The sequence below is a fragment of the Tursiops truncatus genome, chromosome 1 (assembly GCF_011762595.2).
Source record: "Tursiops truncatus isolate mTurTru1 chromosome 1, mTurTru1.mat.Y, whole genome shotgun sequence".
NCBI lineage: Eukaryota > Metazoa > Chordata > Mammalia > Artiodactyla > Delphinidae > Tursiops > Tursiops truncatus.
The window spans coordinates 109,560,532-109,576,503 of record NC_047034.1 but is presented as its reverse complement, the minus strand read 5'-3'; the positions used below and the strand labels follow the sequence as shown (position 1 = coordinate 109,576,503).

Genomic DNA, 15,972 nt, shown 5'->3' with positions numbered 1-15,972 from the left:
AACATGTCCTAATACACGGAGTGGCAGGTGCTACGGAGCGCTTGATGAAGAGCATTGATCAAGGGAGGCATTTCCAAGAAGAAGGTGGCATCTTATCTGTGCCTAAGAGCCACATCCTCCAATAGGAACCTTCAGACCCCTGAGAACACGCCTGTGGAAGCTTCGCGGGCATGTTTGAGTGATACCAAATTCAGCGTTAACCACCATTACCTCAGTGGATCTGGGTTGCTAATGTATTCATCCTGGTGATTCACAATGTCTTTTCATTTAGTAAGATAAAAAGGACATCTGAAAAGTTGTGATAGAACCCTGAGAATAAAGCATGGAAACTCCTCCCCCCAACATACCCTCGGCCTCTAGTGTGAGGAACACTGTACTGAAGAAAGAGGAAGTTGTTTCCTGGAAAACAGTGGCGTGAAACACAGGGTAGTAGGTCAAGTGCTTGGTGAACACCTTGTGAGCCAAGCTCTGACAGAGACATTTTCCTGCCTTCCAGGAGCTCAGTCCAGTGGAAGGGAGAGATGTGAAGAGATAAAAGTATAATAAAATGTGTCAAGTGATATAATTGAAGTATGCTTTGAGGGCCCTGGAACAAAGAGAAGGGAATTGATGCAGCCCAATTGCTCCAAGAGGCTTCAAGTAATTCTTCCAGCTGCTGGTTTCCTCAACTAACATGGCCACTCAATGATCAGGAAATGATAACTGCTCTTAATAGTACCCTAAGAAACCTGATTAGGAAGGTAAGTCTCGACCAAGAAAAAAAAAGGCAAAGTAGCAGATAATGCACATGGGGATCACTCACTGTATTAAATTATTTACACTAATTATTTAAAAACCTCCCAAAGTTTTTCACTTAGGTGTTTAGAGAACAGCTGCAGTACTCACACCACTGTGGAGAATAAAAAGAAAAATGAAAAAGCTAGCATGAAAACCTTTCCCCTCAAGCATGCAGGAGCCAAGAGCTGAAATATAGGATGGTACTAGTCACATGTGATCAACTGATGATACAACGATAAAAATACAGAAAAAATATTAATGATATTTTGGTTCAAAAATTCTGGTATCTCAAGGAAAATGCAAATGTGTAAGCTTTCTAAACTCTACATTTCTGAAGGCACTTTACTGCCCCACTCTTCTCAATTTGTGGGTTTTCCCTAGTTCCCCAGTAGATGAAGGGTATTAAACATGGGCATGCACAGGTGCACACACAACCACACATCTTATCACTATATCAAAAATACAACAGTGCCGAAAAAAAAAAAAGTGCCAAGTGAAAAGAGGGAACACTGAAAAACAAAAGAGAGACAGGACAATATCATAAGACTAAAACATTAAAACATTCCTGCATTTGACACATACTTATCCAACACCCTCTAGGGCTGAGCACCAGGCTGGATGTTTGGTACAGGAGGCTTGAAAGCTGCAATCACAACTTGGTAAGCAAGAATTAGATCAGCAGGAGGAATATTGCAACTTCCATCAAAAACGATGAAAATCACCAACAGGTTTAGAAAAGGACAGAGAGTTGCTAAGTGGTGGGAACACAACCAGGAGAAGTGACTACACCATAAAAACAGTTAAGGAACAGAAATCCATGAAGATCTAAGTTACACTGTTCCATCAATTGCAGGGCAGTCATGCAACTGAAACTGCAGGAAATAAATAAGAGCAATCACGACTCTCATGGATTATTTTTGTTTCACGAAACCACAGGAAACACAGATTTGTATCAGCTTGATAAATGGCACAAATACCCAAATATCAAAGGAAAAGAAACACAGTATTTGTAAGAGTAAAAACAAGATCTGGAATAGAATGGAAAGTCATCCACACAGTGGGCTAAATAAAAGCTAGAGAAGCTGGACTTAGGAAGGAAGCCTGACACTGGTACTGTGGGGAGAAGTCAGGAAGGAAGCCCATCAGAGCTACCATCAGTTATTAAGAAAATCTACTCTTACATAATCAGGACTGTGTGATGTCAGCTAATTTTAAGCCTATCATATGACCAAAGGGCAACTCCAGCTTTATCAAATCAATGACCAAAAGAGTCTATGGAAGCTTGAAGTTTTGAAAAAAGCAAAACTGAACAAATTACTGAAAATTCTTAACCTCAAGGAACTTGTGAAGGTTTTTGACCTTTGCCTCAGAAAAATGCACACATCAGTTTCAGTGATGGTACCTTGTTCCCATTAGCACGATCTACTTAGCAAATAAGCTAACCAACTCAGACTGCTACTGATTTTCAGCTTGTATGACCCTTACCCTACTCAAAAAGAGGGATGGAAGTTTGTTTTCTACTGCAGTGGCCTCCAAAGTGGGGTGCGTGCACACAAGTCGGGTATGCAAGACCATCCAATGGGATGTGAGAAGACAGGGCTAGGGCTTCTAATTCTATTAACCAAGCAAAGGTAAGTTAAGATTTACAAGCTTCAATGTATGAATTATACACCTAACATACCCTCATGTGGTCAGAAAGCCAGATGCCTGTATTTCAATTAGGTGCACAAGACAATCTGGGGGGAGAGTGCAAGTTCCCGAAGTATGGTGCCCTCATTGCTTTTCAGCAGATTCCCATCACTTAGGGTTTACATAGGCCCATTTAAGCATTTGTTAGAGTATATTATCCACTTTAGCTAACCCTCACAAAATGGACATAAAGATTCTTGCAAATCATTAGACTCCTTGTAGAACTAACATAAGCCTAAATTAACATCAAGAAAATGGGAGAGCTAACACTACCCTAATACAACCTTTGTTGGCCATGAGTTAAAAAGAGATGAAAAGCAAATCTGATCCGAAAAGAAAAAAACCCAGATTTATCAAGAAAGTACTTATAGTATTGACTAAATCTACTACTGTTGAACCTTGCCCTAAGTGTATATATTGCACCTAAGATATTAGGTAATGATACTGTGAAGTCATAATGATATTATGAAGTCACTGCATTTAGCATTTTTTTCTTAACATCCTCATCTATCTCAGCCCTTAAAATGTTCATTTTACCTGTTCTATTGTATATATGGTTTTACATACAGTATACAAATAAACATCCATTCAGAGAGAGTAGATGTTCTTTTAACTGGTGGGGATAAGTTATCAAAAATATTTGGGACTAATTCTCTAGTGTTTCAGCCACACCTGAGATGTGGTTTCTCTTTTGTTATCCCAGCTGATATTATAAACTCCTTAGCTAGAGAGAAATTGGTGTCTGTTTCCCCAGCTCCAACAAATAAATGGAAAATAATCTTGTTAGGCAACCCTTCTCCTATCAGGCCTGTATAGGTATCATGTACTGATGTAGTAGCACTAGAAGTAGAATGTTTTTTCTAATCCACAACTAGCACTTCCTAGTCACAGAGGATGGGGCAGGGGAAGCAGGGTGAACCAGTTCCCACATCTGTTCTTCTTCCTGCATCCTCATCACAGTGAACAGTACCACCAGGCTGCCTTCTCGGAACCGACATCTGTGTAGCTCTGCATGACCTGGTCCCACTGTCATTTCCCCCCCAAACTTAATGTGTACTTCATTTTAAATGGACTATAATGAACCCCTCTTCTGATTTCTGCCCCTTAGGGGCAACCACTTTTATCTGCTTTGTTGATGTTGTTATTTAACATTTCTAAATAATACCATTTCACTATTTTTTCCTCTTTAGTATATTATCAATTTATATCCTCCTATGGAAAATAGGGATGTAGCTCTTATAGCTGCCCTCCCCAGCCAACACACACATTTCACCTCCCCACTCATTGTCCCAACAAAGTTTTAATAAAATTTTGATAATAAATAATCAGATAAATTAACATTCAGAACTTATGAAGTGAACATGCAAATACTCTTCAGAGTTGAGCTATTAGTACAACTATGATTTTATTTTTATTTATATATATATATTTTTTTTTAATAAATTTATTTCATTTATTTATTTTTGGCTGCATTGGGTCTTCGTTGCTGTGCACGGGCCTCTCACTACGATGGCCTCCCTTGTTGCGGAGCATGGGCTCTAGGCGCACAGGCTTCAGCAGTCGTGGCACACGGGCTCAGTAGTTGTGGCTCACGGTCTCTAGAGCACAGGCTCAGTAGTTGTGGCGCACGGGCTTAGTTGCTCTGCGGCATGTGGGATCTTCCCAGACCAGGGCTCGAACCCGTGTCTCCTGCATTGGCAGGCGGATTCTTAACCACTGTGCCATCAGGGAAGCCCCCAGTACACTACGATTTTATATTCTCTCTTACAAAAATTTTTTTCTGGAGTTAATTGCCTTTTTCTCCATTTGCTTGGTTTTCCATATACCAACCAGGACTTTATCATGAAACTCCAGCTGAATCTGCCAGCTCCTTTCAGTACAGTCAACCAAGCTGGGCATCCTGTCAACTCCCTTCTCCCAGGGACATCATTCCTGGAGCCCTCAGCCTCCTGTTCCAACTACATGGGTTGCTTTCTAATCCTTATTCAAGGCCATCAGTTTGGGAATTCCCTTCACCTCCTTCCTAAATTGGATTCTGCATTCTCCTATCAGGCCCATATAGGTATCATGTATTGATGTAGAAGCCCTAGAAGTAGAAGCATTTCCTGGATCCCATTTCCACCTCTTTCTTTACTCCCTCATTTTTGTGGAGAGTATCCTTCAATCCCTTCCTGTGAGAGGAAGTCTGGAAGGTAAATTTTGAGACCTCCCATGACAGACACTGCTAGCTGCCACCCAGTGTCTATTCATTCCTCCCTTCTTTCTGATTTTGTCTAAGGCAGGAACGTACTTTTTTTTTTTTTTTTTTTGCTGTACGCGGGCCTCTCACTGTTGTGGCCTCTCCCGTTGCGGAGCACTGGCTCCGGACGCGCAGGCTCAGTGGCCATGGCTCACGGGCCTAGCCGCTCCGCGGCATGTGGGATCTTCCCGGACCGGGGCACGAACCCGTGTCCCCTGCATCAGCAGGCGGACTCTCAACCACTGCGCCACCAAGGAAGCCCCAGGAACGTATTTATACCCAGGACAGAATAACTCAAAGTATTAGAGCTAGACAAGAACTCAGATCATTGTTTTCACACCTGATTGCACACCAAGTCACCGGGGGCGCCTCAAAAAAGTACTGATGCCCTGCTTCTCCCCTCAGAGATTCTGGCCTGACTGGTATGGGCACAGCCTGGGCATGGGGGTATTTAAAAAGCTCCCCAGGTGATTCTAACGTGCATCCAGTTTGAAATCCTTACCTTAGACATTACTTGTCCCTATCTCCTCATTTTACAAACGAGGCAACTAAGGTGCCCTGAGGTTGTGACTTGCCCCCAACCATAAGGATCCAATTTAGAATAAGAATTGGATCCAAGAATCCAATAAGAATCCTTGTCCAGTGTTCCTTCTGATCCCTGAATTAATATTTCTTAAAGGGCCTTGGCCTGTAAGATGGTCACGAATGAAGGAAAAAAAATGTTACATTCAAATAAACAAATGTTTCCAACATAATTTCTCTTATTTAAAACAGTGTGATACTTTGGCAGACCACAGCATCCTAGTCCGTAAATTCAGGAGACTTCTAAATGTTACTGAAAGGAAAAGGAAAAAGCAAGTAAAGCCATGATGGAATGAATCCAGCATTTAACTTCCTCGAGGTACTTTTGTTCTTCAGATTCTCCACAGCAAACACTGGGCTTCCGTTCTAAACCCGCTCAGAGGGAACCATCGCCGGCTGCAGATTCCAGCAGCCATTTCTCAGGTCTCGGCTTGGTGGCTTCGTAGCACTTGATCCAGCTACCCACCACGTCCCTGGAACAACCTCATCTCTCCACTTCTAGGATATCCCACTCACCTAGTTTGCTTCCTGCCTCACTGGGCTTCTCTGGCTCTCCTTTACTCGCTCCTCTTCCATCTGACTTCCAGATGCCAGAGTGCCTCAGGACTGTCCAGGGCACTTCTATCCTCTATCCTCCCTTCTAGAAGAGTTCATGGAGTCCTGTGGCTTTAAATACTATCCACAGGATGTGGACTTTCACATTTGCACCTCTGGCAAATCTCTCTCTTGAACAGACTCCCTTATCCGACCTCTTCTTTGAAACTCCACCCACATGACTAATGGGTTTCTCATACCAACCCTCCACCCTCTTCTCTGCACATCTGCTCAACGCCTGATCACACACTCTTATCTACATGTTTCAGCTGCAATCCCTCATTCTGTCAATGGTCCTCCACATTGGCTGCATAGTCGTCATCCGGGAATTTTTTAAAGGTTTCAGTGTCTGGCTTCCAACCCTAGACATTCTGATTTAATTGATGCCTAGGTATAAGCTGGGCATTGAGATTTTTTTTCCGTTGCGGAGCACAGGCTCCGGACGCGCAGGCTCAGCGGCCATGGCTCACCGGCCCAGCCGCTCCACGGCATGTGGGATCCTCCCGGACTGGGGCACGAACCCATGTCGCCTGCATCGGCAGGCAGACTCCCAACCACTGCGCCACCAGGGAAGCCCTGAGCATTGAGATTTTGATAAGTTTTCCAGGTGATTCTAATGTGCAGCAAAGTACAGGAACTTTTGCTCCAGAGTCATGCTTTGATTTCCCCTTTTCCTCAACCCTCACACCCACTCAATCAAGTCTTCCTCCAAAACACAACATGGAGTGGTCCCCTTCTCTCTACATCTGCAGCCTTCTTGGTCCCAGCAGCAGCATCAACTCTCACCAGACAACTGCAACAGTTTCCCAATTCTCCACATAGTAGCCGGAGGGGTAATTCTAAAAGTGTTAAGACAGACATCACTTCCCTACCCCGTATGGCCTCCCCCTGCTCTTAGACTAAAATCCAATCCTCTTACCATGGCCTGAAAGTTTCCTGCCCACTCCTTCCCATGCCCTCTCTTCCCCCTCCTCACTACCCCACTACACCTCCTTCCTGGCTCTGAGCATGTGCACTTGCTGTTTCATCTACCCCACTGCTACTCCCCCAGCTCTGCATGTATGGATCCTTCCCACCGTCACGTCTCAGCTCAAGTGGCACCTCTTTAGAGCAGGTTCCTTGATCACTCTATTAAAAGAGGCCTTTCCCACAGCCTCTCTCATCAATTTCCTTCATAACTGAGACTGCAATCTTTGCCGGTCTTCCCTACAAGGGAACTCCATGAAGGCCTGGTCTCACTTATGACTATATCCCCAGCATAAAGCAGACTACCTAACACATAATAGGTGTTCAGTGAATAATTTGTTGGAAAAAAGAAATGAGTCCGTGAAAAAGATGACGACCCTAACTATGTGAACTTTTCCTTAGCCGGTACCCATTGAGATCAAATTATAATAATAAAACAACAAATATAATAAAAACAACAAAACAATAGAAAATCTAAAATAATTGACATGAAAAATTATGTTAAAAATATACTGAAAAGTCTTGCTTAGCCAAGATACATTAGAGGGTTTTAGGTAATTTAGTTGCTTGGTTTGCTGATAAAAACCCTATTTTGTTTCAATTAATATTCCTGAAATCTTTCCAAAGAATGAATTATTCAATGAATTGTTATGAAAACTTGCAATCCACTGGGGAGAGAGAAAGTTAGAGTCCTCCTTGAAAACAAATGCAAAAATAAAACTTAGACACATTTAAAAAATAAAATTGATAGATGCATAGGATTTAGAATTTTTAAAAATATAATTTAACATGCCTTTCTAAGCATGAGAAAATTCAGAAGCCAATGAAAATAACTGACAGATCTTAACAAAAATTAAGACTTCAAAAAGTTAAAAGACAGACTGGGAAAAAATGTCTACAATATATTTAAGCAGGCAAAAGTTTACTATCCATTACCTGTAGAGAGTTCCAAATTATCAATAAGAGAAAGTCAACTGAATATTTATCCTGTTATATATAAAGGACCCAAACTGGCCAATGAACGTTTAACAACAAATTTACTAACAGTCAGAATGGTGAAAATCTACCTATCTTAAATTTTATTTATCAATAACGCAAAAAAAAAAAAAAACACCTCTATTGAAGGGAAATGTAAATTTTTGAAGGGCACTTGGCAGTAGAAGAGAATGAGATCAGAAGAGTATCTGTGATCTAGGAATCAAACGTCTATAGATTTATCTTACAAGTGTTTAAATAACCAGTCAAAAGGATGGTTACAACAATGTTCATTGCAAACCTATTTGTAACTCTGTGTTGACTCAAACATGTCTATGATATATTGTTAAATTTTTTCAAAGTTACAAAATAAACACCTTGAGATCTCATTTTTCCAAAAATGTGGACATTGATTTCTATATGTAGATATTTTAAAAGTCTAGAAGTACATAATCCAGAAAAAAAATTTTTGGTGATCTCTGTGAAGTAGTATCATAGGTAATCTTAATTTTCTTCTTCAAGTTTTCCATATTTTCTTGATTTTGGATGATTAACATGAATTCTTGAGTTATCATTATGAGTTAAAATAAGCTATTTCACAGAGTCTAATAATACATATCAGGTAATCAAATATTTCCTTGTCCTTAGTTTGTGTGTGGTGGATGGGAAGTGGAGAGTCAGGGGAAGTAAATTCAGAGACTAAAATTCGGTGTTTCTACAGCAATGATCATGTAGGGTGAACGTCCCAGGGCAATCTGGCGGATGGAAGATTTTAGCCCAATCCCAAACTCCCACATGGGTTTTTTCTTTGTTTTTTCTTTTCACTCCAGTTCCTACAATGAACTGATTTTCTCATGGTTTGCTAATCTCATGAGAGAGAGAAAAATGTTCAGATAGCTCAGGCTCTGGGTAGTTGGGCCCCAGTTAAAGGAAGTTAAAGAGAAGAAAAAAAAAGGTCAAAGAAAGAAACCTTAGTTACCTTCTCAGCACAGCTCTCAGAACATAAATGACATGGTCATTCTAACTCTGAGAAATACCCAGAAAAAAGACTGTAGGGGCTGTTCATTTTCCTGTGGAGCCACCCTTAAAAGATGAGCATGCTACAACTTTCAGGAATTTCCCTAAAGACAACTGTGCCACCAAGTTCCTATAAAATCATCTCTCATCAGCACTTTGCTGCCTCAGGCCAGCAGGAAAGCAGAACTAGGACTTGACCTCTTCAAAGTGCTCGTTCTGAACAAGCCATACCTCCTATGAAAACATATCCTGAAGCATCAGCTCCCTGAATCAGAGAGGAAAGTAAAGCAAAACTCCATTTCTAAGCAATATAGGATTCCAAATGCAGTTAAATCTGGAGAAGATGACTGGAATTACGGCATGCCTTACATTTTGCTTTCTCTAACACTTTCAGTAAGTGCTCAATTTCAATAAGTGCTCAATTTTTCAATAATACTGACGACTCTCCCTAAGGAAAAGTAAAATTAAAAGAAGGTATAAAGCCTGTGGACCAAGGGCCAAATGTAGCCAGTAGACTGCTTTTGTAAACAAGGTTTATTGGAACATTAAAAAAGTTATAAAATGATAACTAAAGTTATAATTAATCATTTTTCCTCAAACCATTGGATGAGTTTAACTTATCTTTGAACAAGCCCACCTCATGGCCAGTTGGGGAACCCCTAGATGCACACTATCTCTAGCAATTCCCTCTAGTTGCTATAGGTGACAGGATTTTTTTAAAGCTCACCCCTTAAATTGTGGGTCTTCTGGAATTGTACCAAGGACAATTTTCCAGAATCTTTAGCCTCACTAGTCACCAATTCTTGCCTGACAGGATTTTTTAAGCTGAAACCACTAGATGTATTCAAGGGAAGATAACAAAATACAACCTTCAAAGGAGAAAAAAGGAAGCGGTCCCCCCAACTGAGGGGAAAGAAATATCTATGGGCAACATACCCCGAAAGCTCTCTCCTCACACCAGGGAAGAGAAAATGGGGTCCAAGCTCAAAACAGAGTAGAAAGCTCAGCTAGGGTTAGGCTGAGGAAAGTGGGAAGGAAAAACCCCAGAAGATTGCCAAAGCAAACAAATATGTAAACAGACCAAAACATGGCTTTACGCATTTGATACTGAAAAGAATATTGCAGTTTGATAAAGAAAATGAGGTCTGGAAATAAGATTACTTTTCTCTATGAAGCCCAGAACACATGATGTAAGAGCTCACTGAAGGGTGATCTCATTCTTGGGAACTGACAGGTGGGGCTTGGACTCCAGGCCTCAGCTAGAGAGAACAGCTCAGCCTCAGAGAAGACTCCACATTTAATTTTCATAGCCAAAAAGGCTTTCTTTGGCCACAATTTTGGCCACTTTAAAAACTGTAGCCACAGGAAGACACCTGTTTTTTCATTAAGTTTCAAAAATTGTCTTAGTCTGGGTTTCACTTCACTGAGACCTAGCCAAAGTGATTAGCTGCCATATACAATCATCCCTGACTTTCAGTTCTGTATTCGCTGCCATTCTGTATAAAATTTGTCTCCCTACTCTTCCTACTTGCTTCATTAAGACATGTTATATGCACTAGTTTATTGTTAAAAACAACACATTTTATATGCTCCTCCTTGGGAGAAAAGAACATGGCCCCCTCAAACACTTCATCAGGATTTACCCGTTTTTATGTGCAGGAGACTACATACAATTGGCACTATTACGATGGCCTGTGCATGGAAATGGTCAGGAGACGTGTGGGAAATGTGCCTGTTTTTAAAGGATCCAAGCCACAGAACCTGCTTTACAGAAGGTTTGCTAAAGAAGAAGGGAGAGTTCGCAGTAATGGGAGTTTAACTCACCTTAAAGTATTTAGAGGAAGATGAGCTAAAATCTTGAGAATGTTGACTCAACAGGAAGAAGCTACCAGATTCCCCCAAACTTGTGCTGTGTGGTTAGTGCATCACAGAGATGGTGAGCGGGTCCTGAAGTGTGAAGTCCACATCCCACGTCTGGGACACAGAGATGGTGAGCGGGTCCTGAAGTGTGAAGTCCACATCCCACATCTGGGAGAACCATATAGTTGATTCCCTCAACATTACGTATCAGAATTTGCATCCTAACATCCATAGGCAACCTCTCCTACCTCTTTCTTATGGACTTATTCCCTTCGCAGTGTGTGACGAAACAAAATCCTGTCTCCCACCGGTACTGTACAACCAGACATATGTATATTTAAAATTAGAATCCGTTCAAAACCTACTTATGTGCACACCCAAGTGTGTTTCCTCTACTCTAAGAATGGTAGCTTCTGAAGATACTCACTGGACATGATAAAACCATTTAAGTCCTGAGGACATGTGCTAAGAAAAAACCTAAATTCAAGTTAAAAAAAAAAAAAAGTTTACACACACCATACCTACCATAAGCACAAGCCTGTTTATCAGTCCAAGCAAAAGATAGTAAATAAACCCAGGGTCAATTTGCTCCCTACCTTTTAGGACAGTGATTTTAGGGCTACGGTAGATGGAAACAGTGTATAACTTCTACCCCTCTGCTCTATTAAAAATAAACACTTAGCATTAAGAGAGATGCTTTATAAATTACACGATACCCAGTCATTTTGAGGTGACATTCACAGGTATCCAGTTGTCCAAAAAAGCTGCACCAAAGTTTTGTCTTCTAATTCAAAATTGGTCTGTCAAAAGTCTAAAAAACATATACCACAAAAAACATATAAGTATTCGTTAAATACTTATCTGGACAGTGATCAGAGATCAAATAAATCCTCCTCTTGAATTCTGGCTTTCCTTGCTAGCGTTAAGTTCATTTGTATTTAATATCGAGAGAGCTATGCAGGAAAGTCTCCACGCTATTTTAAGAAAGTTTAACCACCCACCACTGTATTTGTTTTGCGAGCTTTAAGAGGGGAGCGAAGGCCTGTTTGTACGCGCTACCCGCCCCCGGCTCAGCTGCACGGCTGGGTGGTTGGAGCTTTGACCAAGAAGTTGGGGCCCACGGGCAGCGCCACCGGGCTGAACTGTACGCCTTTTCATAAAGGCAGAGGAATTGGGGTTAAACACGCTATCACCCTCCCACCTGAGGAAAAGGCCTCTTTGTTCCGGAAGGCAAAGCCCAGCCTGATTTAACTAACTGCAAGCAGTTACTATAAGCAAGGCAGCAAGAAAGCTCTAGTCTAGAACAGGAAAGCCATCCACTTGATGAGGGTTTCTCCAGAGTCCAATACCCAGAAAGACACAGCTCAGGCGCCTCATCTGACAGTTAACCTGAAATCACCTGGTCTTTCCTCTGCTTCCTGGCCTGGGGGAAAGGACGGGGCTGCCGGGCCAGGCCTGCGCCTTCAAAACTTTCCACGGCTCTCGGGATTCGGAGCAGGAGAAACCGTTCACTGCACGCGTTTCAGCCTTGCCGGGAACGCCTCCCCTGAAGTCGGATCCCTCCTACGCGGGCCCCCCTCCTCTTAGCGCCTCTCTCTTACCCTTCCTACCAGCCGCCCGGGGCGCGCAGACCCCGGCCCTCTGGCAGGCGCGGCGAGTCGCGGGGGCGGCTGGCCCCCCTCGGGCGGCGGCGGCGGCGGGCTGCCGGGCGGGTCGTTGCGCGCCGGCGAGGAAGGGGCTCGTGGCCGGGCGTTCCCGCCCCGCCCCGAGTCCCCACCTCCCCGCAGTCGCCTCCCGCCCGGGCTGAGGAGCCTGAGGAGAACGTCTCAACTTGGTGCCCTGGGGCACTTTTTCCTCGAGTCAGCGAGCTGGCCTCTGTGAGCCCCGGGAGGCAGGTGGAAGGCGGCGGGCGGTGGGAGATAGAGCAGAGATGCGCGCGTCAGGAGACCCGTGGAGGAAAGCAGCCCGGGAAGGGGGTGGCGGTGGGCGCCAGAGGAACGGCCGTGGGATGGAGGGGGGCCCCACGGCGATCGCCCCTGGGGTACTGACCTGCACTGAGGCCCCCGGGACGGACCTGAGGCTCTGCTCCACACCTGCAGGTCCAGCGCCTCCACGCCACGAGCCATGGTGCTGCCCGGAGCGACGGGGGAAGGAGGCCTCCTGGGTGGCGGCCGGGCTGTAGGGCCGGGTAGAAGCGCCTTCAAAAGGGGCCCACGCGGTGGAACACTGGGCTGCCGGTGCGCCCTCCACACCGCCCCCGGGCGGCCGGGCTGTGCACTGCCTGCCCTGCAGGGCTCCTGACTCTACATTCTTTCCTTGATTTCGGCACTCTTTTCTTGTTTCCTACATCCATTCCTTTGCCCATTTTAAAAGTCATTTGTATTTTGATGCGTTCAAGACACAGGCCATATTCACTGAATGCCAAGCCTAGGGCTGAGTACTGTGGGCACCGAGATAAGAAAGACCAGATCCTTTCCCTCCAGGACTTCACGTTAAATGAAAAGTTCATTCATTTTGACGTGTTTTTATTCTGAAGTGCACGATCACAAAACTCTGTGACAAGGGTCATGCTTCGGAGATGTTAAAACTGCTACGGGCGCACAAGGGAAAGAGAAACGAATCGCTGTCAGCTCGCGCGGGGAAGCTGGCCTCCTGAGCGGGGAGTGAGTGTCCACGTGGCCGGGGCGGGCACAGAGGGACGGCGCAGACCTGCAAGACCCGAGCCTTGGGACTCGGTAAGCCCACGTGCTGGTCTGCAGCCACTGCTGCTCTTCCCTCCCGGAACTTCAAAGGAAGACGCCTGTCGGAAACGGGACATGAATCTTAGAGATGAGGGTCGCGGTCACTTACCCAAATGCCACTTTCAGCTGTGGGTGATGTTGACTTGGAAGGTCCGACGAGCCAATAGCCTCTTTTCCAGGGAGGCCTATTCCTATTGGTGGCAGCAGCAGCAGCAAAGTCCGCGAGTTCCAGGCTGTTTCAATCAGCAAATGTTTAAAAGGTCTCTGGGTTTAACAAGGCAAAGAATATTCTGCCAGGTAATTATTTTAATATGCATCTCCAGGTAGGAGCAGTTGGAAATACGTAAGGTATATAAAAGCATACATAACTGACACCCCTGTCCACTGAAAGACAAACACACGACTCAAAAGTTGTGAGTTAAGTTTTATTCAAGGACCTTACTGAGGACTATTAGCCCTACAAACAGTCCATCAGATAGCTCCGAGTAGCTGATGAGAGGAGGTAAGGGAGGAGCCAGGATATGCCTGAATTTTTTTGCTGTGGGAAAAAAACAAAACAAAACAAAAACATGTCCTGGAACATCCAAAGATTACTGCTAATCACAAAGAACAGACATCTCAAGTTAATGATTTTAGTGCTTTTCTATGTATGAAAAGAATCTGGGGTCACTGAAATTTTCCCTTAGATATGCATCTTAACTATCTAGGTGTATACAAAGCCCAGAATGCTCCCTAGTTTTCTCCATCCTGAATTCCGCTCAGGGGCCACTGCCCATGGGCGACTGTAGTGGCTAATGGCTTGATCCTTGTAAAACTGAAATGGCAGGCAACATTTTTTTCTTTTCTTTTTTTAAGATTTTTTTTTTAATTAATTTATTTATTTTGGCTGTGCTGGGTCTTCGTTGCCACATGCAGGATCTTTTTAGTTGCGGCATGTGGACTTCTTAGTTGCATGCATGCGGGATCTAGTTCCCTGACCAACAATCAAACCCTGGCCCCCTGCATTGGAAGCGCGGAGCCTTACCCACTGGACCACCTGGGAAGTCCCAACATATTTTTTCTTTATGCCCCCTTTTGAAAGTCACTTCCAGTAGGCTATTAGGCAAATGCCTTATTTTAGAGTCCGTTTCATCAGAGATGCCCGCTGGGTACAGACAGGCTTGGAAGTTCCCGTTTGTGTAGTCACAGTCCCTGCAGGTGGGTGCCACGGTGGCATGACTCCTTTTTAGAAGAAAAGGAGAGGAAATGTTACAGCACTGTTCTTGTGGGAAGGATGTGGACTCTGGTGTAAAGAGGCAAACTGTGACTTCATTGGAGAGTGTTGGAGGAAGTATAAGAAATATTATATTTATACATATAGCATATATAGATACTATATATATTATATATATATAGTATCTATATATACAATTTTTATGCTAAAGAATTTTTAAGCCTTTTTAATTCAAAGAAAAGCCACTATAAAGGGACAACCCTTAACTTCAAAATACTAGGACTCCACTAGGGACCACAGTCCCTTTAGAAGGGGATTGTAAACTGGGATAACATCTTTTTGTATCAGCAAACTTCTTGTTATAAGTGTTTTTTAAAGGCGGGGCAATTCTACTGAATAACTTACCAGTGGGTAGTTAAAAGGAAAATCCATTGTCAACGTTGCATTTATTAAGAACATCTACCATGTACAAGGGCCCTGTGCTTCAAAGGGGCCAGAAGAAACCCTGAGCCCCACTAGGTACCAAGGTTGATTTATACGTTATCTCACTGAATGCTCAGCATTCTGTGTACTGTCATCTCCCTATCAAAATGAGGACATGGGTTCAGAGAGGTTTAAGTTACTTCCCTGAGGTCACCCATAGAATATGTAGTAGGTCCTAGATTTGTATTCAATCTTTCAGTCTCCTAAACCTTTATTCTCACCACACCACTACACTGCTAAGACATGACTAACCACTGCTACACTTCAGTAGCTCTCCTAATTTGGACCAGTTTCTGTAAACAGTTTCACGTCTGTAATAACCTACAACTAGTTTCGCAAAGTAGAGAAGAGATACATGTACATAAATAACTGTAATTGGTGATGCATATATTATTGATAGACATAAAAGTATCATTTAAAAAATAAACCGTAGGTAAGTTCTTGTAAAACACTATAGAGGGAGAAATAGTTGTAAAAGGCAGCTCCAAGTATCTCAGATTTGAATGTGCACATGAAATGCCAGGGGATGGTATTGAAACGGACTCTGATTCAGTGGGTCTGGAATGGGACTTGAGGTCTTGCATTTCTAACTAGAAGATGGTGCCGGTACTGCTGGTCCACTCACCACTCTTTAAATAGCAAGGCTCTAGGAAAGATTTCACCTGCATGTTTGAGGGAACTGGGGATGGGGAAGAGGGGGGGAGTATGAAACTTAAGGATAGTTGAAGTCAGATCTTTGAAATTTGTGAATATCACACATGCTAAGATGTGAATTATAGTTTCTAGGCACCAAATCTAACAATTCTAAATTAGTAAATTAATTCACAATAGGTATT

At 43.3% G+C, this 15,972-nt stretch overlaps 1 protein-coding gene across 9 annotated transcripts in view; it reads right to left on the bottom strand.

Moving 5' to 3' along the window:
- The window catches only part of MCOLN2 (mucolipin TRP cation channel 2), a 59,627-nt gene extending 46,742 nt beyond the window's left edge, over positions 1-12,885 (bottom strand). The window contains exons 1-3 of one of the 9 annotated variants that reach the window (XM_019920138.3): positions 12,301-12,429; positions 11,416-11,510; positions 10,664-10,867 (exon numbers count right to left, since the gene is read on the bottom strand). Coding sequence is in view for 2 of the 9 variants with exons in the window: in XM_019920137.3 (XP_019775696.2) it covers positions 12,749-12,825 (77 nt within the window). In the remaining 7 variants the exon portion in view is untranslated. Of the gene's footprint in view, positions 1-5,803; positions 5,923-10,663; positions 10,868-11,415; positions 11,511-12,098; positions 12,272-12,300; positions 12,431-12,748 lie in introns of those variants that run through there. The other 8 variants (XM_019920141.3, XM_073787898.1, XM_019920139.3 and 5 more) reach the window with 8 other exon arrangements.
- Between the last annotated feature and the right edge of the window lie 3,087 nt (positions 12,886-15,972).